Source organism: Meleagris gallopavo, chromosome 28, assembly GCF_000146605.3.
Source record: "Meleagris gallopavo isolate NT-WF06-2002-E0010 breed Aviagen turkey brand Nicholas breeding stock chromosome 28, Turkey_5.1, whole genome shotgun sequence".
Taxonomy (NCBI): Eukaryota; Metazoa; Chordata; class Aves; order Galliformes; family Phasianidae; genus Meleagris; species Meleagris gallopavo.
The window spans coordinates 2,939,616-2,963,468 of NC_015038.2; the positions used below are offsets into that span (position 1 = coordinate 2,939,616).

At 51.0% G+C, this 23,853-nt stretch overlaps 1 protein-coding gene across 1 annotated transcript; it reads left to right on the forward strand.

Moving 5' to 3' along the window:
• Positions 1–8,450: 8,450 nt before the first annotated feature.
• On the forward strand, positions 8,451–22,858 carry CNTN2 (contactin 2). Its single transcript, XM_003212875.3, has 22 exons — positions 8,451–8,584; positions 11,928–12,072; positions 12,180–12,355; positions 12,758–12,853; positions 13,130–13,339; positions 13,898–13,997; positions 14,226–14,401; positions 15,042–15,178; positions 15,612–15,741; positions 16,400–16,550; positions 16,840–16,967; positions 17,319–17,494; positions 17,614–17,734; positions 17,997–18,155; positions 18,297–18,446; positions 19,124–19,194; positions 19,569–19,803; positions 20,154–20,269; positions 20,467–20,653; positions 21,171–21,283; positions 21,366–21,534; positions 22,019–22,858. Exons 1-22 carry the CDS (start codon positions 8,530–8,532, stop codon positions 22,126–22,128), a joined length of 3,111 nt encoding a protein of 1,036 aa, XP_003212923.2. The 5' UTR covers positions 8,451–8,529; the 3' UTR covers positions 22,129–22,858.
• The last annotated feature ends 995 nt before the right edge of the window (positions 22,859–23,853 follow it).

The following is a 23,853-nucleotide window of genomic DNA, read 5'->3' on the forward strand; positions in this document are numbered from 1 at the left end:
AAGATGAGGCTGCAGATTTCGGAGCACCATTTCCAGTACAGGCAACTCTCACTTATAGGGAGAAGCAGCCGAATCCTGCGGGATCGGGGACGCAAGGGCACGGTGTGGGTTTGTGCGCTGCTTGGGGCGATGGATCTGCGGGCACAACTCAGCTCTGCTGGGAATGGAGTTGGGAGGAATGGGGGCACAGCGGTGTCACTTGTGGCAGGGGATGGGCACGGCCGTAAGCAGAAACGGCTCTTAGGAACCAAGTCGGAACTTATTTGTTGTTAATTGCTACGGTTACGCCTCGGCTTTGCATCCTGGCTGGTGGCACTTTGCAAAGCCCGAACGCGGAGGGGTGGAGGCTGCCGAGCTCCGGCTGCACGGCGCTGCTCAGCACCCCCGGCTCGGGAGGGCAGAGCCCAGGTCCCCCCTCACAAAGGGAGAAGGAGAGCAGTGCCCTGTGACCCCCACCTCCCTGCCAGCTCTCAGTTGCTCTGGGCAGGGTGGGAGGGCTGTGCTGGGGGTATTGCTGTGTTGGAGATCGGTCAGCGTTTTGCAACAGGAAGGTGTGTATGTGTGGGGTGGGGGTTCTTGATGTAATATAACAGACAAAACCCTCGGCTTTGCTCTTTCTGGGTGCTCGGGTGGGGAGCAGCTGGCAGCACCGGGCTGCTCTACGGAGCTCCACTCCCTCACTGTAAACTTCCTGAGCTCCCCTTCCTTCTGCACCTCACCCACCCGCTCCTCCGAGGCTCTCACTGCTCCCACAGCCCCAGCATTATTGTTTCAACCGGGCTGGGGGCATTCATGAGATTGCCATCCCTCTGAAGGAACACTAGTTGCTTTGAGGGTGGGAGGCAGCAGCCCAAGAGCTGGGAACAACCCGAGTGTTCCTGGAGGTTTTGGCTAGAGCCCAGCACAGCTCTGCCTCCCCTATGCACCTCCTCAAGCATCTCAGGGTGCAAAGCAGAGGCACAAGGTTTAGGGGCAGGTATGCACGTATAGATAAACCTCTCAGTGCTGAGTATTTGGCAACACTCCATGCAAAACAGTCTTCTCTGACCTCTCAGCATAGCCATAAATACACCATCCATCCTCTAGGACAGCTTGGGGTCTGCAGGGCAGTGGGAAACAACAGCGCTGGGTGGGACCGTGCTCTGTTTGGGGCAGCGAGGAAAGCAGTAGTTGGTTCTGCTCTTGGGGGTCTGAATGCACCCACAACACCAAAAGCTGCTTGCTGAGCCAACACAGCTCCCAAACTTCCTAGAAATAAGCATACTTTGTACAGACAGGTGAGAAGGGTCTGCAACCAAGGGAAGGTGCCGGGCTTACGTTCAGCCCTCGGAGCGCAGTGACGATGCACTGAGACAAAGGAACCATAACGCTCCTCTCCAGCACCCAATCAATTATGATCCAACTGAGTAACCACGACTTTTGTCGCTCGGAATGGATGCGCAGAGCGTTTAACAGCCTGTGCCTCTGCAGACGCATCGCACGCGAATCACAGCAGCAGCAGCAGCACAGCGGGGCTGTAGGGAGGCATTTCCAACACGCCAGCACAGAACGTAGCATGCAGAGCCCACGTGCACAGCCCATAGCCTGCCTGCTCAGCCCCAAACTGGCCATGAAAGATCACCGAGCCTGGATGAGGGATAGATACCTCATTTCTCAGTGCTCCTTCCCTTCTTTAGCAGGCCCCCAAGTCCATGCCATTTTATAGATTTGCAAGGAGTGTGCCAAAAGCGCATCCCCATCTTTAGGATATGCATGAGAATCACCGTGCCGGCTGCTCAGCCGTGCCCTGCTTGGAACAAGGATGGTTTTGTTCCATCTCATGGGCTCAGGCGTGGCACAGCACTGCTGTCATCTCCCCACACAGCTGGAGGCACATCTGTCCCTCCTGAGCTTGCAGCCTGCCCTATAAACCAGTGCGCCATGCAAGAATTCCAACATTTCTCAGGGGCTGTCAGAGATGGCATTAAAGCACAGACACGTGGGAAGAGGTAAGAGAGGATTCCTTCAAGAGTCCTTTAAGTGTCAAACAATGCTGATGGAAGAGAAAAAACAGAAACTTGTTCTAACGAGCTCTATCTGACGCGTTCTAGATTAGGGAACCAAATCTAACTCATTTTTGGTTACCACCCCCCTTGATGTCTTCAGGCACTTGGAGAGCGGTAAACAAGGACTACAGTCATGGAAACCATCAGATCCCAAACAATACAGAAACTGCTTCTTTGAACCCAAAATACATTCCCTTCCTACTCCCCCATGGCACTTCCCTAGCCCCCTCACCACAGCTGTAGGGTCCAGCATTCACCAGAGGGTTGTTCAACACGACACCAGTGGAGATGCCCAGAGGCATTGGTGGGCATGAGAGGTACTCCCGTACTCCCACCAGCAGCACAGAGCTCAATCACTGCGTGTAGCAGTTACCATACAGCTGGAAGAGCTGGCAGCCCCGCAGCAGAGCTACAGAACAGGAGAAGTGGGATCTATGTTGTGCAAAGGTTCCTGCTTGTTTTCACAAGGCAGAGAGCAGCCTGGCACTAGCTGAAGATGGAATGTTAAAAGCTTTAGCAGACAGATGAGCAGGTTGAACAGAAGGATGATGCCTTCAAAGGAGCAAAATGAATGCACAGTCATTACAAGGGATATCCCAAGCATCTCCTGGGAGAAGGGAGAGGATTTTAGCACTGCATCCTCATCACAGGGCCAAGGAGCTCCATGGGGATGGGAGTGTGAGGCTGTGCAGGGTCCCCTGAGCCGACAGCTCCTACCTATTGACACACACTGGCATAGGGCGGATGGATGCTTGAGGTCAGGGCTTCCTCACGCCACTCCCCTCCCTGGGGCAGGTTTCCCAAGCCCCGTGCTTGCTTTTCCTTGCTGTAGCCTCTCTAGGAGCCCCGCTCCTGCCAAGTGATGTAGGAGCAGGCAGACGGGCTCGGTGGCAGGTAGGAGCTATTTATACCTGTGACACATCAAAGAGCTGTGCCACTGAGAGCAGCACCGACAGCAGAACCGACAGCAGAAAGTAGGCGAGTTTGGGAGGCTGAGGATCCCCACGGGCACACTGTGATGGGAAAGGAGAATCTGTTTTGGAGATGATGCATTTTGGGGAAGTAATAGCAGCATGCACATCTCACCTCTCCTGCCCGCACCAACACCCAACTCTTAGCTGCGTGCTGATAGCACGGGTTGAGCACCATGCTTGCATCCAGCTTATGGGGAAATCCTACGTGATTTCCTCCTCCACAATCCTGGCTTTTGTCTGAAGCCAGAACAGGGAGCTTTACAGGGGGCTGCTCTGCTCCATATCATCACCTGCTTTATTATAATCAAGGTTATTTCACATCAACAACTCCATCTCAAACACACTGCCCACCAGCGCTGCGCACACACGTGTCTCCATGTGCTCTCAATCAACTCCTCCCGACCCAAAGCAGATCCCTGCTTTGTCTTCTGCACAAAGACCTGACAGACTGTGCACCAGCACCGGGGTTTACTTGGCTGGGGAGATCTTGCTGACTAAAAGAGAACTCCCACTGAGCCCCTCTCACAATGAAGTGCCATGACCTGTGATGTACATGAATGTGTTGTCCAATTATTAGGGAAAAAAGCACTTAAAAGACACGGAGACAACAGAGACAGCTTGAGCACGGTGCCTTAAATGCAGCCATCCTGCTGGGTGCACATCAGCAAGCCCTGCCTGCTCCTTGCACAGAGCTCCATGAGCCTCTCCTGGTGAAAATAATAAAGCTGCCCAGTGTTAGCAGGAGCTGGATGGGACATTGAGGCAGCACAACCCGCAGCACACCATGCGCTCATTCTCATGCCACACCATGTCATCCTCTACTAGCAGAGCAGAGATTTCCATCTCCCAGGATTTTCTCTTATCTTTTTGAGCTGTTTAACCTCTCCCTAGCCCTCAGAAGTGCTGATCAGACACTAATCCTCACCAACCCAGTTTTGGCACAATTAAATCAATCCATGATAAATAAGGCACAACCCAAGGGCAGGTGTATGGTGAGTGCACCCATCCCAGGTGAGGAACACATTTCCACACCTATTGCTTTAGGCACCATCACTCACACCTGAGGCTCTTTCCTCCTCCCATTTCACAGCCCAAATCCTACAGCATCACCCAAAAATATGGGTTTGGGCTTTCCAGAGCCCTGCTCTGCAAGGGGAGCAGCATCTATCCGGATGCTTGTGTCAGGGAAAGTGCATCAGTTTCCATGGATATGGTGATTCAGAATTACTCCAGATGTAGATGAGTTCAGAGTGCACTGCTCAGAGACGTGCAGTGGGAAGCACAGCTCCCATGAAGCACAAAGAAACAAGAACAGATAGGAACAAAACCAAAGCTCATCCCCAAGTTTTGGAAGTGCCACCATCTGGAGATCCAGCAAACACAATCAACTCTTCCCTCAGCTGCAAGCAAAGCTGGTTTGGTGTATTACTCTAGGTTAGATTTTTATAGCTTGACTTCGTTTCCAAAGGCATAAGGGGAGGGACACAGAGACCACAGCAGGGGTTAGCAGCACAGCACAACTACTTGCAGCACATCCCAGATCAGCAGCAAACAGCAACAATCCCCCACACCCCCTATTCCCACCAGAGCCCTACCATGCTACAGCCCCCCACCTCCTCCCTCAGAAGCCCAAATGCCCCCCTCCAAAGATTACTTGATCATCTTTCCCCCCCTTACCTCCTTCCAGCACGTTCTCCGTTCTCTGCACTGAACCAGGAAGGCAAAACTTCAGCCCTGCAGGCAATTTAGCTAATGAGGGCTGATTGCAATTGCTCACACCTGGGGCATGGGGCTAACCTGGAGGCTCTGGGGGGCTCAGGAGCAGTGTGGTTTGGAGCAGCGTGGCTTGGAGAGTGCCCTACTCCTTGTGTGGTGTCTCTGCTCCCATCCTAGTGCTGAGTTCCTGTGCCTCACATCACCTCCCTCTCCCCACGCTGTGCTGCTGAGCACTGCAGCCATGCCCAGTGCTGTTTCCCTCACCTCCCTGCCTGCAGTGCTGGTGCAGAGCCCTGGCTGAGTCCAGACCCAAAGCACCCAAAGGCCTCAATCTGCTCCACCTGCTACCTACAAATGCCACCTTCACCCCAGCCCCAAAGCTTTGCCTTTTGTGCTAATGCTGCAGTAACAACATTGGGCATGAACAGTCCCTGCTCTGCAGGTTGCAGCTCGGTACCCTGCAGGATGCTGTGGGCACCATCTGCTCCCCACAGCCCAGGCATGGAGCCCAGTGTGGAGATGCGCCCGCTGTGCATCTCTATGAGGAGGGCAGGGCAGGATGGAGCCAGGAGGCAAAACGCATCCCAGCACCCCTCTGCAGCACAGAGCAGGTGGGAGCAGGGAGTCCTGGAAGTGCAGGAATGATTCAGGGCTCTGCACGGGGTGATTGATGAGTCCAGGGAGAACTGAACCCCTCTGGGTGTGTTGGCCATTGGATCACAGCGGTTTCAATGCTCAGTGTTGGTTTTGGGTGGTGTCAGGGTTTTGGTTGCCCCACTGCTGCTGCAGATCCTGGGGCCACCAGCGGATTCTCAACTCAGAGAAGCTCAGAAAGGGCAGAACTGAGAGTTTGCATCTCTCCTGAGCACAGACAGCTCTGCAAAAGGACAGACACATTACTATAAAATCTCTTTCAACTCACTGAGACATGCTGTTCTGGAAGTGGACAAAACGTACCTGGCATTGAGCAGATTTGCAAGAAAAATCCAGCAAAGATCAGAAGTGCGTGTGTTCCAGCCTCAGAAATGCTCCTTAATGAAAGGAACACACAGCACAGGGCACACTGTGTCATCCACCCTCAGCAGCTCTCCTTCAGTGGAGGATGTTGCAGCAGAAGCCCAATTGCTTGTCTCATAACTAACCCCGGAGGACTGAATCACAGTCATTGATCTATGATAGGTTGTGCTGGCTATGACAGCTCTCCCTGCAGCCCAAGTCCCACCATGAGCTGTGAGATGGCAGGGCCAGCACGGTGCCATTGCCTCTCCCCTGCCTTGTGCCACGGCTGCCTGGATTCGGAGCCCACCATCCATTCCTTGTCCTCCCACTGCACTTCAGCCCTCCTGGGGCCATCACCTCCCAGTGGTGCTGTCCTGGGATGAGGCAGCACCTCTTGTCCCCGAGTCTGAGGAGGATCCCAAGCCTTTTCCAAGCTCTTTTCCAAGAACTCTGTCCTGGGGACAATGGATCTCTCTCTGCTCCCAGGGGCTCCTGCACAGCGCTAATGCAACCCATGTGCATGTCTCCAAGTGTGCCCATGCTGCTGGAGGTATTAATGACAGCATCCATTAGCAGGGATGACAGATCCCCTTTCAGTACAACAGAAGGCTCTCGAGTGACTGTCAAAATACCCCATGAAGAGGGGAAAGAACAGCTCCCTGAGGGCCCTCTCCTAATGAAGGGCACGACCAACAGATCGGATGCACAGTGCATGGCTGTGCCTGGGAGAAGTTCGGAGTCAGGTGCAGAAAACACAGCTCAGGGCACTGCCTGGGGATGATCCATGGTGCACAGCACTGGCGGAGCAGCACAGCCCCAGGTGTGCTCTCAGCATCACTTGGTTACATCCCTTAAGCAATACAACAACGAGGAGCGTGCCAAGCAGCATGGGAGAGGGTCATGTAGTCCAGTCTCTAATGGTGGACAAATCCAACCTCAGCACATGTAGGAATTATTCTGTTATTCTCTTGCATGTGGGCCATGCCTGGAGGCTCCCCTGGATAGCACTTTCCCTGTTTCTGCAGAGGATTTTGAGTGCAGACTGTGCTGAAGTTGGGTTCCAGAGAACAAATGGAGCAGCTCTCCCTGTCATCTCTTTAGGAGCCCCATCCTGGTGTCCCAGCACAGCCATGGGGAGGGACTTAGGAGACACAGGAGCAGTGGGTGCTAGGAAGCAAGGAAAGAAAATGATGTGTGCATCCAAAATGAGAGCAGAGTGGGGTCTGGGATGAAAGAGGCGAGCTGCAGAGCCAGCTGCAGAGCTGGGGATCAAAGCTGTGGTTTACATAATAAATAATGAATTGATAACTAATTGAATAATTCAAACCAGCTTAATTTTTGCAAGTAACAGCTTTGCTGAGCCGTGGGGAAGGAACGGAAGGGGCTGGGCAGCAGGGCATCCTGCACTCCCTCCCTGTGATCTCTGAGCTGCTTTGGGGTGATGCACCCACAGATGTGGGATGTGCTCTGCTCCTACTCCAACACAGAACTGCGTTCAAAAACAGACCGAGCAAAAAGCTGCTCCTTGTCCTAAAGTGCTTACGCTGGAAGCATGAGACACATGAGGGAGAAACAGGCAGAGGGTGAACAATGTGGCACTGTTTGCTGGAAGGCCGTGGGTTCAGGACACTGTTTGGGGCATGATGCTGATTGACATTGAGTGACTTCATCGGCCTGACTCACCCCAGAGCTACTGGATGGAACACATGGCATGAGACAGCCTCAGGGAAAGGACCTCATACCCATCTCTGTTCTGTCCTCAAACTGTCCCTCTCTGTCACCCTGTGACCATCACTGCTTTAGGGCAGGTCCTCCTCCCCCAGCTCTGCCATTACTTACACCTCTGCCACAGGAGCATTTAACCTGAGTTAAATGCATCCAGCCCCTCAGCCCACCAAGGTGAAAACAAGGACCTGGGATGTGGTTTCTTTCCTTTGTAGTAGGAAAACATTCTATTTTGGGTGAGGATGCAGAGGGCAGGTGGCTTTCCCAGTCCCAGATTCCCCAGAGACAAGACTTGAATCACACACAGGACGATCCCTCTTTGCTCAGGTGCACGATAACGGCAGCACTTAATGAGCAGGCGCTGTGCATTCCATGTTGCAATGCACCGGGGGCTGCGGTGCATGGGATGGAGCTGATGTGCACTGGGGCAGCCAGATGGGCAGGGAGTGAGGGACCAGCTGGGGCTGGGTGGGCTGCAAGGCTTGGCAGAGCCTTCAGTGTGTGGGATGCGTTGTTTACCAAGTCGTCATTAACAAAGAGAGGGAAGGAAAACAAAATTGGGTGTCCACCTTGGATGTCTCCAGAGCAAAGGGGTTGGAGCTGAGCAGTAGGATGCCCACACACAGCCACTGCCTGTTAGGAGAGAGCTGTTTTTGGAGAAGGGAAGAAGAAGAGTTGGTGGTATGGGGAGGAGAGGGAGATGGAAAATGAGGAGAAGGGTAAAGGAAAAAGGAAAAATGGATGGAGAAAGGGGAGAATGGGAAAGGAAAAAGAAAGGGAAAAGGTAAAGGAACAGAAAGGGGAAGAGAAGGGAAGGAAAGGAAAGGAAAAGAGAGAAGGAAAAAGGGAAAGGAGGAAAGGAGAATGAGAAAAGGGAAAGGGGAAAGAAAGAGCTCCTTCAGACCTCTGCATATTTCACACTGGCTGTTCCTACAGATACCTCCTGCTGCCCACAGGGACATGAGCTGCCCTGGGGCCTCGTGGGGCAGCAGGTAAGTGCAGTGCTTCTCTTGCAGGGCCGCTGTCCCCACTCAGCCATAGAGCCACGGCCATAACATCTGGAGCACAGGATGGGAGGCACTGCTGGATTCATCTGCACCTCCCTGGCCGTCATCATCTGTGTGGGTAAGAGCCTGAAGCTGTTCTTGGGATGGATGCCTTTCTGCTATACCCCAGCTGCAAAGATTCCCCCATTTGCCATCCATTGGGGATCGCTGCTGGATCTCAGGGAGTGTCAGGCTACACCCTGGGGTCCCTTTTCAGCAGGGAGATGTTTCATATCAGGCAGCTGAGAATTAGACGATGTCTTCAAGCTAATTCATCATCCCAAGAAGAGGCTGCTTGGCCGTCTTATAAATATCTAATTACCTTTTAGTGTTCTGTGGGTCCCAGGAGAGGAAGAGGGGAGGGGCGGCTGCCCTAGATTGGGAGGCAATTAGCCTGTTTGGAAATCACGCTGACCCAAATCTGGTAGAGGCCCCAGGACGATGCTGGGCTCTCCCATTAACCAGCTGAGTTCGTCCAACTCATTCCCATCCAAGCTGAGCCCATAACAAATGAGTCACTACCAAATCCTATGAGGGTTATTTTCTCCTGACCTCTGGCTGCTGATGCAATGGATCTCAGAAGCCATCTGGGGCAGAGAGAAGCCCTCACTGGAAATATGAGCCAGGAGCAGGGACCAAATGATGGCAGCTCCAGATAAGGCTGAAGGAAACACTCTGGGGAGGGGTGAAGATGGACCCGATGTCTCCAGGTCTGGAGTTTGGGTCGGTAACATCACCCCTCCCTCTGACACAACACCAAGTGATGAGTTCCCAAGGACACGAGAAATAACCACTTCGACTGTGTTCCTATTAACCAAATAATTGCTCACATGCCAGGCTCAAGCTGTGGCCAGCGCTCCGGAGTTGAGGATGCGCTGCTGGTGCTCAGTGACAGGATTGCTGCTGATGCACTCATCACCTGCAATACATCTTGGCAAACGTTCAGCTGAGAAATCCATCATTTTCTGCTTTCCAAAACTGGAGTGTAGCTCAGCACAGCCTCTGGACATGGGGCTTTCCAGCTCTGGCTACCAGCACGTTCCAGGTGCTGGCAATAAGAGCACAGAACAACTCTTTGAGTTCTATTCTTGCAATTTCTGGTATAAAGTCTGGGATGGTTTTTACACTCAAAGATTATGGCTTGCTGCTGTATTTCATTATACGGTATTTTTCTCTCCCAGACATCAGCACAAATCACTCTCGGAGCACCAAAATGTTCAAACATTTCTGCAGCTATTTCTCCGAATCTTAATGTTCCGATTTTCCATTTCCACCTTTCCCTATTTATTTTGGTGTTAAGACTGATTTTTCTTCAAAACGAATGTTGTTCCAGCCAGACACAGCAGCACATTGAGACTAATTTCTGCTCCTAGCTGGGTTTCAGCGCAGAAGTAGGGCTGCATATGGCATGCTGAGCTCTGAAGGGATCCCTCTGCCTCTTGCACACGGAGCTTGCAGGCTCAAAGATGTTATTTTGTGTTTGCCTTCTCCCCGCTGCCCGAATGACAGAGCCCTGGGAAGGTCTTGTTGTGGTAACATTAAAAAGGAGAGTTCTGTGGTGACAGCAACAGCTGAGATGATCGGTCTCGGAGGTACTCAGATCTGCTGTTCTGCTTTGATCTCAGCTCTCAGCTCTAACCACCATCAGAACTTGTAACAGTTCAATTATCGCTTTAATCTAACGGTCGTTTCGCTTAATGAGTGAGATGCAGGATTTCACCTCCAACACCAACCGGACACCTTGGAACTGTACATAAAATCTGTCTGAACTTCTAGCATTGATTGCATATGAGAAAATCAATGCCTGACAGTGGTAGCCCATAACCTTGGCAGAGAAAAAGGGACAGAGCAGGATGCTGGGCTCCAGGTGGGATGGGAGGGATGATTGGCCAAACCTTATTGGGAAAGAGCTCCCATGAGAACAGGCATGTATGGGACCGACTGTAATACAACATTTGTTAAATAATCAGAAGTTATTTACCATGTGCTACCTATTAACCTCTGAATGCAAATCTGTTCATCCTTAATCCATTGACTGCCGTCGCTCAGAACACAACGAATACACCACGTCCTCCTTAATTCTCCATTAACTCATGATTATGTTAAGTGCTGGCCAGCAAGGAGCTATTTCCAGCTGAGAGCAGCACAGCAGAAGCAGAACCAATGGAGGCGATTTCTAGCAGAGAGAATCTTCTCCTATAACTATCCCAGAAGGGAAAAAAAAGCACTTCCACAGATCTGGAGGCAGTAAGACCTTTGCAAAACTGCTTCTCTCGCTCCAAAGCATTTGGGACAGGCACGGAGCAGAGCCCCCGCTAATTGGGCAGAGCCTGGATGTGAGGACCAGACATGGGGAGCAAACAGCTGCTCCGAGCCTGCAGAGACAATTAATGCAGCCCCTCTCTCGTTTTCACCCTGGTCTCCACATGCCATGAACACGAGGGGAACTCCGGGAGCTGCAGGTGAAGAGCTGCTTTCCTTCAGCCCGGAGAGCTGATCCCTGCTGGAAGTTACTCTTGCATAAAACATCAACTTACGGGAGTCACTTCATTTAACCGGTGACCATGCTGCGTTCTGCAGGGAAGGAAGCAGATTGTAGGTTGGCATGGAGGTTTGAAGACGGTTATTAATTCAATTACAAAGCATGGAAGGATGCTGGGGGCAGCTAGGCATCTCCTCACTTATCACTGCAGAGAAGGGGATGCTGCCTCGTGTCCCATTCCTGCTAAGGGGCATGGCTCCAGGTGCCAGGGATGTGTGCTGGCAGTGATTACCTTGTTGGCTGCTTTTGGGTTAGAGGTTTCCAGGCAGCTTTCTGTTTTGTTCTTGCCTATTTGTATTGCAATTTCTAGTGTCTGCAGCATCGGTTTGCACCCAGCTGCAAGCAGCAGGCGTGACTCAGAGATAGATCTGAGGATGCTGCAGCTGCAGGGATGGAGGGAGCAGCCAGGTGTGTGCAGGAGGTCAGTGTAGAGCTGAGATCTAGCTACGATCACCCAGGCTGTGCTCTCCTTCTTTGTCCTCCATAGGACATAGGAAGAACAAAGCAGCAGCGTTGGTAGCAGAGGAGGCAGAAGCATGTCCTCACTTCCAGGATGCTGAGAGCACCCCGACATTCCCAGCTCCCACCCCATCTGTGCTTCACAAGAGGTTGTGCCAGAGCTCCTTCGCGTGCCCATCTCTAAGCACGTCTGCTCCTGTGGCACAGCAGAGTCGGTGTGAGATGCTCAGCAGGGAATGCACACAATCTGCCCGCAGCCCTGCTTGGGGCTGGGCGACAGATGGGCTGCTATTCTCACATTGCTCCTCGTTTTATTCCAGATATAGCTCTGTCACCGCCAGGGACACCCTACAAAACCAAAAAAAGAAGAATTTTTAGAAAATGCCACATTTTGCTAAGCAGGTTTTCCCCTCTCTTGCAGTCTGGTGCCAAGCACAGAGTGGCACAAGGAGCTACGGGCCGGTGTTTGAGGAGCAGCCCGCACACACCCTGTTCCCTGAAGGCTCAGCAGAAGAGAAAGTGACACTGATGTGCCGAGCCAGAGCCAATCCCCCTGCAACATACAGGTGAGCCAAACACCACGAGAAAGGGACGTCAGAATGTGGGTCTGCGTGGCACCATCTACACGAGCACACAGCCTCAATACATATTCTCCCTTCCCACTTCTTGGCAGGTGGAAGATGAACGGCACAGAGCTGAAGATGGGGCCGGATTCCCGGTATAGGTTGGTTGCTGGGGACCTGGTGATAAGCAACCCAGTGAAAGCCAAGGATGCAGGCTCCTACCAGTGTGTGGCAACCAACGCCCGTGGCACAGTGGTCAGCAGGGAAGCATCACTCCGCTTTGGCTGTAAGTCTTTTCTTGGTCTGCAAACTGTGGCTGAAAGTCTTTTCTATGGCTGCAAACAAAATGCAGCCATAGTAATGCTGGGGGTAAACCAAGCCATCTAGCCCCATAAGTAAACAGAAATTTGGGGAGAAGTTGTGGATGCAGCACAGAAATCCCACTGGCATGTCGGTGCAGCAGCAATTTGATGCACAGCATTGTCAGCTCAGACACAGGGTCAGATATTTCTGTATCTCTCTGCAAAGCCACTGGAAATTATTGGTGACAGGTTGGACTGGACGACCTTGTAGGTCTTTTCCAATCTTGGTGATTCTATGATTCCACGGAAAACCACCCCACGGAGGGGCAGATCGCCACAGCAGCTCCTCCAGCTGCTCACGGGCGAGTTTCACTGCGTGTCTTTAGTTTTGCAGGAATTCTCTGCAGAAGAACGAGAACCCGTGAAGATCGCTGAAGGCTGGGGAGTGATGTTCACCTGCAGCCCCCCTCCCCATTACCCAGGTAAGTGTTCCCATCCCCCAGCAGTAGGAGGTGGAGGCAATCCTCAGCCACACGAATCACTTCCTGATTTCTGTGGGAATGCCAGGGGAGAAAACCTGGTTTGAATTCGCTCTGAAAAGCACCAAAGCAGAGGCATAACTTTGCATGTGGAGAAAATAAGCGCCATCCGAGGAACAATTTAAGCTTTGACAGGTCCAGAAAATGACCCGCTTGCTTAAATCCCAGCTGAGGCTGCCAGCAATCTGCGCGGTTCATTCCTTCTCCTGCTCCCCACAGGCTTGTCCTACCGATGGCTTCTGAATGAGTTTCCCAACTTCATCCCAGCCGACGGAAGGCGTTTCGTCTCTCAGACCACAGGAAACCTCTACATTGCCAAGACAGAGGCTTCAGACCTCGGCAACTACTCGTGCTTTGCCACCAGCCACATCGACTTCATCACCAAGAGCGTTTTCAGCAAGTTCTCCCAGCTCAGCCTGGCTGCCGAGGGTCGGTGCTCTCCAATTATCATAAAGGGACTGGGGAAAATGCAAAATTAACAAAGCACACGGGCTCCAGCACCTGCACAAATTACCCAGTGGCCTCTCAAGGGAGCTTAAGAGTTGATGAAAGCATTAATTGGCCGGAGCCTGGGGGAAGCAGCCCTGTCTTCATGCTTCGCTGGTAGCGCTGCCATCAGTGGGGTTTCTCTGTCTGATTGTAAAATAAAAATGGCACCAGGACAGGCTCATATCCCCCGAAACTACCTTTGGTGACCTTGGGAGGTGCAGCTGAAGATATTGATTCGGCAGGGAGATGGGAGTGAAGCTAGTAGGGAATCAGGGAGAAATAGTCCGTAGGTGTTGTAAAGGAGAGGTTTATAGAGACCCTGCTCAGAGCTCTTTTAAAAGGAAAATGAAACGTAGCCTCTGCCCAGCTATAAATTCTCCAAACTCGTGAAGGTTTTGCAGAGAAGCGGAACCTCACAGGTATCTTTGCACTTTAAGACCTCACATATGCAATTTTAAAGTCATCCGGAACTCCTCACCAGTGCTTTCCTCTTAACAGACGCCAGGCAGTATGCACCCAGCATAAAAGCCAAGTTCCCTGCAGACACCTACGCTCTGACCGGGCAGATGGTGACTCTGGAGTGTTTCGCCTTTGGGAAGTGAGTGCAGCACCGCGTTGCTCAGGGTGGGGAGCAAATCGCAGACCCAGCAATGGATCTGCTGAACACAGGAGGGGGAATAGTGGGAGGGATGGAGCAGCAAAGCCAATCTGTCCTGCTGGCCAAGGCCCAGCTGGGAGGGGATCTGACTGAATTGAGACTGGGTTGTGCCACCCTGGCTACCTGCTGTGTTAGACCTCATGGCTAAAAAGACTTACTTTTACATAGCCCTGTTCCTCGAATAAAGTGGAGGAAGCTAGATGGCTCGCAGACCTCCCAGTGGATCTCCAGCGAGCCCCTCCTGCACATCCAAAATGTTGACTTTGAGGATGAAGGCACTTACGAGTGCGAGGCTGAAAACATCAAAGGGAGAGACACCTACCAGGGCCGCATCATCATTCACGGTAAGGCAGTTCCACGTGTGCCTTTCCATGGTGAGGTGTCCCAGACAGACATCCCCCCCAGTCCAACCTATTACAAAGTCAGCACAGATTGCTGATCTTTCCTACGTGGATATATTTAGGCTGTGGCAAGGACAGAGAGACCTCCTCACTTACCCTGCAATAATTCTAGCAAAAATGAGGTAACCACAAATGGGAGCATAGAGATAAAAAAATAAAAAATCAGATTTGTCTCTCCATCAGATCCTCCTCCGAGCCAGGGTCTTTTCACAGGGGTTAATGCTTGGAGCTATTAATCAGATCTAGTCAAGCTCCAAACTTAGCCCGGTTCTCCCATCCTGAATTCAATCTTTTCTGAAGGTCAGATATGACTGCATTTCTTCTTAGAAACAGAAATAACAATATTCTTCTCCAGGTCTGGTTTATGCCATGATTTTGTGCAGTCCACGTGCAGAGCAGCAGTCAGAGAGGACCCAGTCCTGCATCACTGCACAAAAGGCAAAGGCTGTTACTATGGTGAAACACGCTGTGATAAATAAATCTGCCAGCAGAGATGACACAACGAGCATCCTTCTGCCTGCCTGGCACGGCAAACCTCTCATCTGATCCTCTTGGCTCTGCCACCTCTCTTGCTCCTTTGCAGCTCAGCCGGACTGGCTGGATGTGATCACGGACACGGAAGCTGACATTGGGTCTGATCTGCGTTGGAGCTGCGTAGCATCCGGCAAACCCCGGCCAGCAGTGCGGTGGCTGCGGGATGGGCAACCTCTGGCCTCCCAGGTACAACTCACTGCCTCACTGCATTCATCTCAGCCCCCGTTTATCACCCGCCTTCCTCTTCCATGTGCCCCCATGAGGCTGCAAAGCAACGTCACGGTCCTTACCTCCAGCAAGGTCCTTCTCCCGTCACTGCCATCGCAGCCATTGATTCATGCAACTGCAGGAACTCGGAGCCAGTTGTCAGGGCAGATAAGGATCACCTTGTTCCTGCCTTTGTATGAGCTGCAAGTTGCCGCTCAGGCTCTCAGCAGTTTCAGCAAACAGAGCGTAGCCATGTGGGGTGGTGGCTGGATGCAGCGGAAATGGCCTGTGCTTTCTCCCCCAGAAAACCGGGCTGGCTTTAACCTGCAAGGAAACTCAGCCCTGAACAGACAAGGCTTGAGTTCCATTTCTGTTCTTCTCATCTAATGGGTTCATCCTCTTGTTTGCACAGAACCGCATCGAAGTGAGCGGTGGAGAGCTGAGATTTTCCAAGCTAGTCCTGGAGGACTCTGGCATGTATCAGTGTGTGGCTGAGAACAAGCATGGCACAGTATATGCAAGTGCTGAATTAACAGTGCAAGGTAATTTCTCATTTCCCAGCGCTCTGGCTTTCAATGGGACACTGAAGCATTTCAGATCTCTTTCCTGATATACCAGTTTTGCAATCTCAGACTAAGATAAGAGCAGACAAAACTGCTTCACTCACCATTGAAATATAGCTGCTGGTTCAGCACGACGCTCTACAAGCCTCTAAAATTTGAATCTGGTCTAAGTCCAGTAATGCTGAAAGAGCACAAGGACATCTGTTTAGCTACAGAAAGTGTACAGGACAGACAGCAGCAGCACAACTCCCTTCCATTGCCCTCCCTCTATTTGGGAGGAAAGAAGCCCAAGAAGTGAGCTCTGCGCCCAGCCAGCCAGCTCAGATATAGTGGCTGGAACTGGGCTGATGCTGTAGGGAATATCCTCTACATTTTCAAAAGCAGCTGTTCTTGTGTCTCTCAAAGACCTTGCACTTGTTAGGGTCATGTTGCCATTGCTAAGTACGACGCGTGTCACCTCACACCTGCCTGGCAGGGGTTGGACACCCAGCAGCAGAGGAACCACTCCTGCATCCCGCTCGCCAGATATCGCCATGCTTTGTTACCAAGCCATCCAAGAAAGCAGAATCTAATGCCCCGGCACTTAAAATGCTGACACACCAGGGCTTGCTAATCCTCTTTTTTTTCCTCCATATAGCCTTAGCACCAGATTTTAGACTAAACCCAGTGAAACGACTGATACCTGCAGCCCGGAGTGGGAAGGTCATCATCCCATGCCAGCCGAGAGCAGCACCAAAAGCCACTGTGCTCTGGACCAAAGGGACCGAACTGCTCACCAACAGCAGCAGGTAGCAGCACAGCCAGCTTCGGCCCCCAAAAAAACACTACTAAAATTGACATTTCTTCTTGCCAGAGGATGAGACTTGATGACCCACGTGTGCTGCTACATCCCTAAACACAAACGCTTTGTTATTCCTCTAGTTTCTCCTTTGAAAAAAATCTGACACTGTGTATTTTGCAGTCCCGCCTTTTTCACTTTTTTTCTTTGAAATCAGCAAGAGCAGAAAATGGTTTGGTAGGTGCACAGAGTGAGTAGATATTTTAACCTTTTTTCTTTCTATGGTTCTTCATTTCCAGGGTGACTATTACCGCCGATGGCACCTTGATCCTCCAGAACATAAGCAAATCTGATGAGGGAAAGTATACCTGCTTTGCTGAGAATTTCATGGGCAAAGCCAACAGCACGGGGATCCTCTCTGTTCGAGGTAGAGATGTTTGGCTTGACCTGGGGAGGCTAAGAATGCCACAATGTGAATTGGAACATTTCTCTTCCCTGTATATCCCCAAAAAGCAATAGGGTACTCAGGGAATCTGAGGCATTTCAGCCTGTGCATCAGCAAACCTTCTGCTAGACCCACCAAACCTTACCCACCAACATCTGCTCCACGAGAAAAGCATTTCTATTTCCTATCTACTTTAATCTCTTATCTTCATCTTTCGAAAAGCCAACAGCTAAAATCCTGCTAGAGAGGGATGACGACAAGTTAGGAAGTGTTAGTTCATTTTGCTGCGTGCCAAACCTGGTCCAAAGAGCCCTCCCTCGTCTTCTTCTGCAGATGCCACCAAAATCACACTGGCACCATCCAGCGCTGATATCAATGTGGGTGAAAACCTCACTCTGCAGTGCCACGCATCCCATGATCCAACCATGGACCTGACCTTCACCTGGTCCCTGGATGATTTCCCCATTGACTTGGACAAGTCGGAGGGGCACTATCGGCGAGCCAGCGTGGTGAGTACCAAAGGGAACTACATACCAACAATAAGGGCAGAAAAGCCACACCAGCCCCTTCGTTTGCATGTGGGGTTGTGCTCAGTTGTGTTTCCCTGCTGTCTTTTCTCCCTACACAGAAGGAAGCTGTCGGGGACCTCGCTATCGTCAACGCCCAGCTGAAGCACTCGGGGCGGTACACGTGCACAGCCCAAACGGTTGTGGACAGCACTTCGGAGTCGGCCACGCTGACTGTCAGAGGTAATCCCCACTGCTTATGAGCCTGAAGCACCAGCAGGCTCTTTGTGAGGGCTCAGCCCTTTCTGTGCAACCACCCCACAATCTCACATTTCATTTGGCTGGGAGTTGTGAACGTTAGAAGAAGAAAAATGCGAGGTGAGGCTTCCTTGCCTCCAGAAAAGAAAGGTTTGATCTTCATTTATGACTTTCAGGACACAAAGAGCAGTAAATCCCCAAATCCTTGACACTTCAGTAACACGTCCACCTCTCTCCTTCACCCCAGGACCCCCGGGGCCCCCTGGGGGTGTGGTGGTGAGAGACATTGGTGACACCACTGTCCAACTGAGCTGGAGCCGTGGCTTCGACAACCACAGCCCCATCGCCAGGTACAGCATCGAGGCCAGGACACTGCTCTCCAACAAATGGAAGCAGATGCGCACCAGTAAGTGCCCTCAGGGCTGTGCTGTGGTCCCTGAAGTCCCAGCCTGGGCTCACCAGCTCCATGCTGAGCTCTTGCTCTGTGCTCACAGGCTGTCCACAATTTGCTCTATTTGTTCTCCTCTCGTGTTATTGGATTATATAGATCCTGTAAACATCGAAGGCAATGCCGAGACAGCCCAGGTGGTGAACCTCATCCCTTGGATGGATTACGAGTTTCGGGTCTTAGCAAGTAACATCCTTGGAGTTGGGGAGCCAAGTTTACCCTCCAGCAAAATCCGTACCAAAGAAGCAGGTACGTGCAGACATGCTCAGAGGTGGAATGGAGAATCAGAGGCACCTACATGCAAGAAAGAGAAGGCTGGCTTGCAGCAAGCCCTGGCCTGGGCAATTAGTCTTCTCCTTGAGTGCTCCTAGAGGTGAACCTATTGCAAATTTTTCTGCCTTTTTGCCCATTTACACATCAAAGACAAAGAATTACCAGAACTGGCAGCCAGCCTCACCAGCATGAGTAACAATATATTAAAGCAATACAAATCCTAGCTTCAAATACGGTACGTTCTGGGTAGTAATGCTTAGAAAGGTGAAAGAGCCCTATTATATTAGAGAGCACAACTGTGCAAACACAAGATAAATTTCCCAGCTGTAAATGTTGATTCTATCTCGTGCAGCTCGAACACGCAAGCAGAAGGGATGTAGGAACAGTAGGAGAAATACTCTCAACGCACCAAGTGCATATTAACTCCTTTCTAATTTAAACTCTCCCCCAAATTCCTGCTTTTGAGATTGATTCTCATCCCTTCAGAGAAATGCTGCTGGTAAATAAGCATGTCAGGGATTAGCCAGTGTTCGAGACCTGATTTTTTTCACAAATATCTGAAATACTTCTGGCTGAGAGGCAGCTGCCTGTGCCTGTCTTTGTGCTCATCCTCACCTGTGCTGTTCCTTTAACCCAACCTGCACTGTCTGCAGCACCCACAGTGGCACCATCTGGGCTCGGCGGTGGCGGTGGGGCTCCCAATGAGCTCATCATCAACTGGACGGTGAGTCAGTGGCACAGCACTGGCAGGAGGGCTGTGGGAGGGCAGGGGACAGCAAATCAGTGCTGCAATGCAACTGCGATATGCAATGGAGCCAAACACTGTTCAGCAGCGGTCCCAGAGTCTTGCTCTCTTGAATGGAAGGGACCTTAAATATCACCTCCCTGCCATAGTGGCATCTGAACAGCCACAGGAGCAATTTTGCTCACGGTGGACATAAGGAAATCAAAGAATCTTTCAGGTTGGAAAGGTCACTAAGGTCACCAGTTCCAACCATCAACCCGTCTCCACCGTGCCACTAAACCACACCACTCAATGTGACCCTTTTGTTGGAAAACCCATCCAGAAATGCCCTACCCAAGGCTTTTTCCTCACAGCCAACACTGCGGGACTACCAGAACGGAGATGGCTTTGGCTACATCCTGTCATTTCGTAAGAAGGGCACTCAGGAATGGCTCACTGCCCGCGTGCCTCACGCAGAATCCCTGCACTACGTGTACCGCAATGAGAGCATCGGGCCCTACACCCCCTTCGAAGTGAAGATCAAAGCATACAACAGGAAAGGAGAGGGACCAGAGAGCCTCACAGCCATCGTGTACTCTGCAGAAGAAGGTGAAGGGGACTGCAGGGGCTCTTGCTGTCTGGTGGTTTGCTGATAGGAGAGGTTTCTTTCATTCTAAGGGCAGCTGATAGTGATTTGAGCATAGGATTTATCTTCTACTTCAGTACACAGATAGAGGCTTCCCTAAGCACAGAGCAGACAGATCCTCACAGCATGCAGCTGTTGGTCTCCTTGACCTGCTAAGTCCCTCAATCCCTTCCCCTTTCTTTGCTTTGTATACACAATACCAGCTGTCGGGCTGCACAATTATGGTGCTGCGGCGAGCCCCTCCTTTCAGTACAGTGAATGCACTGCCCAGAGCTTGGAAAAGCATTTTATCCCTTTTTCTTGTCTTTTTCAGAACCAAAAGTGGCTCCATTCAGAGTTACAGCCAAAGCTGTCCTGTCCTCAGAAATGGATGTGTCCTGGGAGCCAGTGGAGCAGGGAGACATGACTGGTGTGCTGCTGGGTTACGAGGTACGAGTCCATCGAGGGAACAAGGGATGGCAGAATCACTCAAGCTGTAAAAAACCTCCAAGATCACCAAGTCCAACCACCAACCCATCCTCACCTTGCTCACCAACCTGTGTCCCAAGCGCCAAGGGGCGTCCAACACTGTTCTTGAATGGAAATTTGCAGATACTTCTTTCCTTACTGAACTCTTTTCTATTCAGATCCGGTACTGGAAGGATGGCGATAAAGAGGAGGCAGCTGACAGAGTGAGAACAGCAGGGTTGGTCACATCAGCACACGTCACAGGCCTAAATCCCAACACGAAATACCACGTCTCAGTGCGAGCCTACAACCGTGCAGGAGCTGGGCCCCCCAGCCCTTCCACCAACATCACAACCATAAAGCCACGTGAGTGAGCTCTGACCTCTTCCATTACATGGTGCTGCCTCCTGTGCATCCCTAGCGAGCAGCTGGCCAATCAGCTTGCACCCCTCAGTGCCCTAAAGCCATCCCAAATAGTCAATAAAACAGCTCCCTGCATTTCCTAGGATCAGCCCTGCTTACCATAGAATCATACAATCATAGAATCGTAAAGGTTGGAAAAAACCTCGAAGATCCCCAAGCCCAACCACCAACCCATCCGCACCATGCCCACTAACCACATCCCCAAGTGCCACATCTACACTTCATGGAGAAATACTCTGAGCCTCGAAGGGGGAATGTCATTTGTTACAAATAGCACCAGGGAAAAATAGTTTTTCTCCTTCTCTCCTTCAAAAATGTTGTAATGCTCTCTGGGATGCCTTCCATTAAACCAACAAGGTGGTCCCACAGTTCTATTCATGAATCAGAGAGGCTCAAGAGATGGGTGCAACCAGCACAGCCCCTGGCTCGCTCAATCTCTGTCTCCTTTTTTATCTCTTAGCACCAAGGAGGCCGCCAGGCAACATCTCCTGGACTCTGACTGGGTCTACAGTCACCATCAAGTGGGACCCAGTGGTGGCACAGGCAGATGAGTCTGCAGTTACAGGGTACAAGGTACAGGCAAGCATGTAGAGAGCCTTCTGTTACACTAAGGAAACTGCAGGGAACGTCAACTCAAACCTGCTTCTTCCAACAGATGCTTTACAGGCAGGATTCCCACTCTGCTCCCACGCTGTACCTGGCGAGCAAGAGTCGCATTGACATCCCAGTGCCTGAGGACTTCACTCATGCCTTCGTACAGATCCGGGTGACGGGGCCTGGGGGGGATGGGATCCCAGCAGAAGTCCACATCCTCCGAAACAGTGGTATGTCTGCACGTGTACCCCGGGTACAAATGCACATCTTCAGAGTGCTTCCCAGAGCACTGCAAAACAGTACATCCATTTCCAAGAATACTTGCTGTCATGTTCTTTGACTTGGTCACCGAAATCTCCCCAGCCCCTCTTAGCAACCGTTCATCCTAAACCAAACCCAGCTTTATCACCTGCAGCTGAAACCCTTTGTCCCCCGACTCTCATCCAAATTAGATTCACAGTGTGACATCCTGACTGCATTTAGAGCCCCCAGTATGAGCCCCACCCCCAGTTCCTTGATTCATTGCATAAATGCTCAAATCCCACCTCCAAATTCTTGTTTCAAACACAACCATTCCTGGGAGGTTCACCTGTGCCACGCACAGCAGGAGCACACAGAACCCCACAGCCAACATCGCACCAATGTTATCTCTGCAAGAAACCTCTGTGCCCATGCAGCACCACAGCTGCCCCTTCCTTGCTCCCTTTTTTCCAGGGACCAGTATGATGGTGGAAGACTCGGTGACAAGGCCAGTGCCGCACGCTGCCATCATCACCACCAACTCCCTGGCCATGGTGGCCCTGATCCGCTACCTGGAGCTCTGATGGGGCCAGCAAAGCTGGGATGTGGGACATCCCTCCTCCCAGGGCAGCAGGAGCTGCTCAATGTCTGGTGCTGCACCTCCATGTTTGGACCGCAGCAGCGTTACAGAGAGGGATTTGCTAACATTATCTGAAGGGAGGAAGAAAGAAACAGCTTTGTTTTGTTGTTGTTCCTTTGGAAGAGTATGAGCTTTCATACAAGACATGGGTCTGCAACCAATTGACTTTTTTTTTTTTTAAGAAGTGAGTAAAGCAAAGAAGAATTCTACCCAAATTCTGACAGCCGACTGCCCTGTACACCACACTGAGAAGGTTTTCTGCCTTACGAAGCCATGTACTACAGTAACCAGACTGCTAAACTTGACTTTTTTTAAATATGTACAGTGTATTTGGGGGAGGGGGAAGGGAAACTGGGGACTGAGGACTTCCAAGTGATGGGCATGCTCCACACTGACCCCAACCACAGCCATCTCTATGGAGCGATGGGACACGATTCACTTCCCCAAAATAAGAGCCAAATTCCACAGCAACGAGCCCAAGGAGACAAAGCCACAAGAGACACCATGCTCTGCTTCATCCTGAAGGAGATGGGTGAACACAAGAGTTTAGCTCGTGAACATCTTTTTTTTTTTTTTTTTTTTTTTATGACACTGGTGTTAACTCGCAGCCTCGTGTTTGTAACAGCTGCCATGCTGTGAGGTGCAATGTTTGATGTGATCCATATCCCACCTGGTCCGCGGTGTTCTTGTAATGTTGTTTGCTTCTTTTTGTCTGGGGAGGGGTAAGAGAAAATCCACCCGTTTGGAGAGGGATCCTCCTGATGCAGAAGACTTGGAGATACTTCATTTCAAGACGGAGAGGACCTGAAGGAAGGAAGAGAAAGGAACAAGACACAAATTAACCAAGACCTGGAGACTTCACAAAGCTGAGGCAACAAGGAGGATCTGGAATGGGCCATTCATCCCCAGTCCCAGATTTGGGGACGTATGGTGGATCCTCAGTGTGCTTGGCTCATATAGTCAATGTACATAGGGCTGACACCCCAATGTGGGGACGTCCAGCTGCCCCACTGATTGAAATGGTTGGGAAGAGCTGCCACCTATTAAAAGTTCTGCATCTCCCAGTAAAGCAATCAAATGATTCACCTTCCTCTCTGGTGCAATGGGAAGGGACTGGCACGCAGCTCCTACACTAGATGCCAATTCCTTACCCCAGCTAATCATTTTAAAACTAACATGTCCTTGGCCTTAGTGAGCATTAAAGAGATTACATTCATAAATCCCTGCCCTCCCAGAGGAGTGAGATCTGATGCACATCCACAGCTTCCCATTACCAGTTTGTCGCATCTGGAAGCAAGAAGGTAACAGGTCCCACTGTGCTTAGGGAGCAGGAGAAATGCTTGAGGGAACAGGCAGGGGAAAATAAACATAACGAAATTAATAACGTTCAAGGGCAGCTAAAGCAAAAAAAAAAAAAAAAAAGAATAAAGTAAAAAATAAAAACTAAAAAGCAATGCATGATCCCACTGGTGCATGGCAGGCAGTGATGGAGGGACCCCCCCTCTCTCTGCAGCTCTCCATGGATTAACCCTCCATCCCTCCAGCAGATCCCAGCAGTTCCTTCAGGAGGACAACAGCATCTAAATATAAATTCCTATTTTTATACGAGATAAGTTCTTGAAGACTTTTAAATATTTCTATTCAGGTTTGGAACCCTTTTTTTTTTTTT

Bases quoted from the DNA above. Each gene is read 5' to 3' on its own strand.
- CNTN2 (XM_003212875.3), top strand. From the start codon at position 8,530: ATGGGAGGCACTGCTGGATTCATCTGCACCTCCCTGGCCGTCATCATC. The intron at 13,998-14,225 runs GTGAGTGCAGCA...ACTTTTACATAG, and splicing joins GAGTGTTTCGCCTTTGGGAA to CCCTGTTCCTCGAATAAAGT. The intron at 18,156-18,296 runs GTAAGTGCCCTC...TGGATTATATAG, and splicing joins ATGGAAGCAGATGCGCACCA to ATCCTGTAAACATCGAAGGC.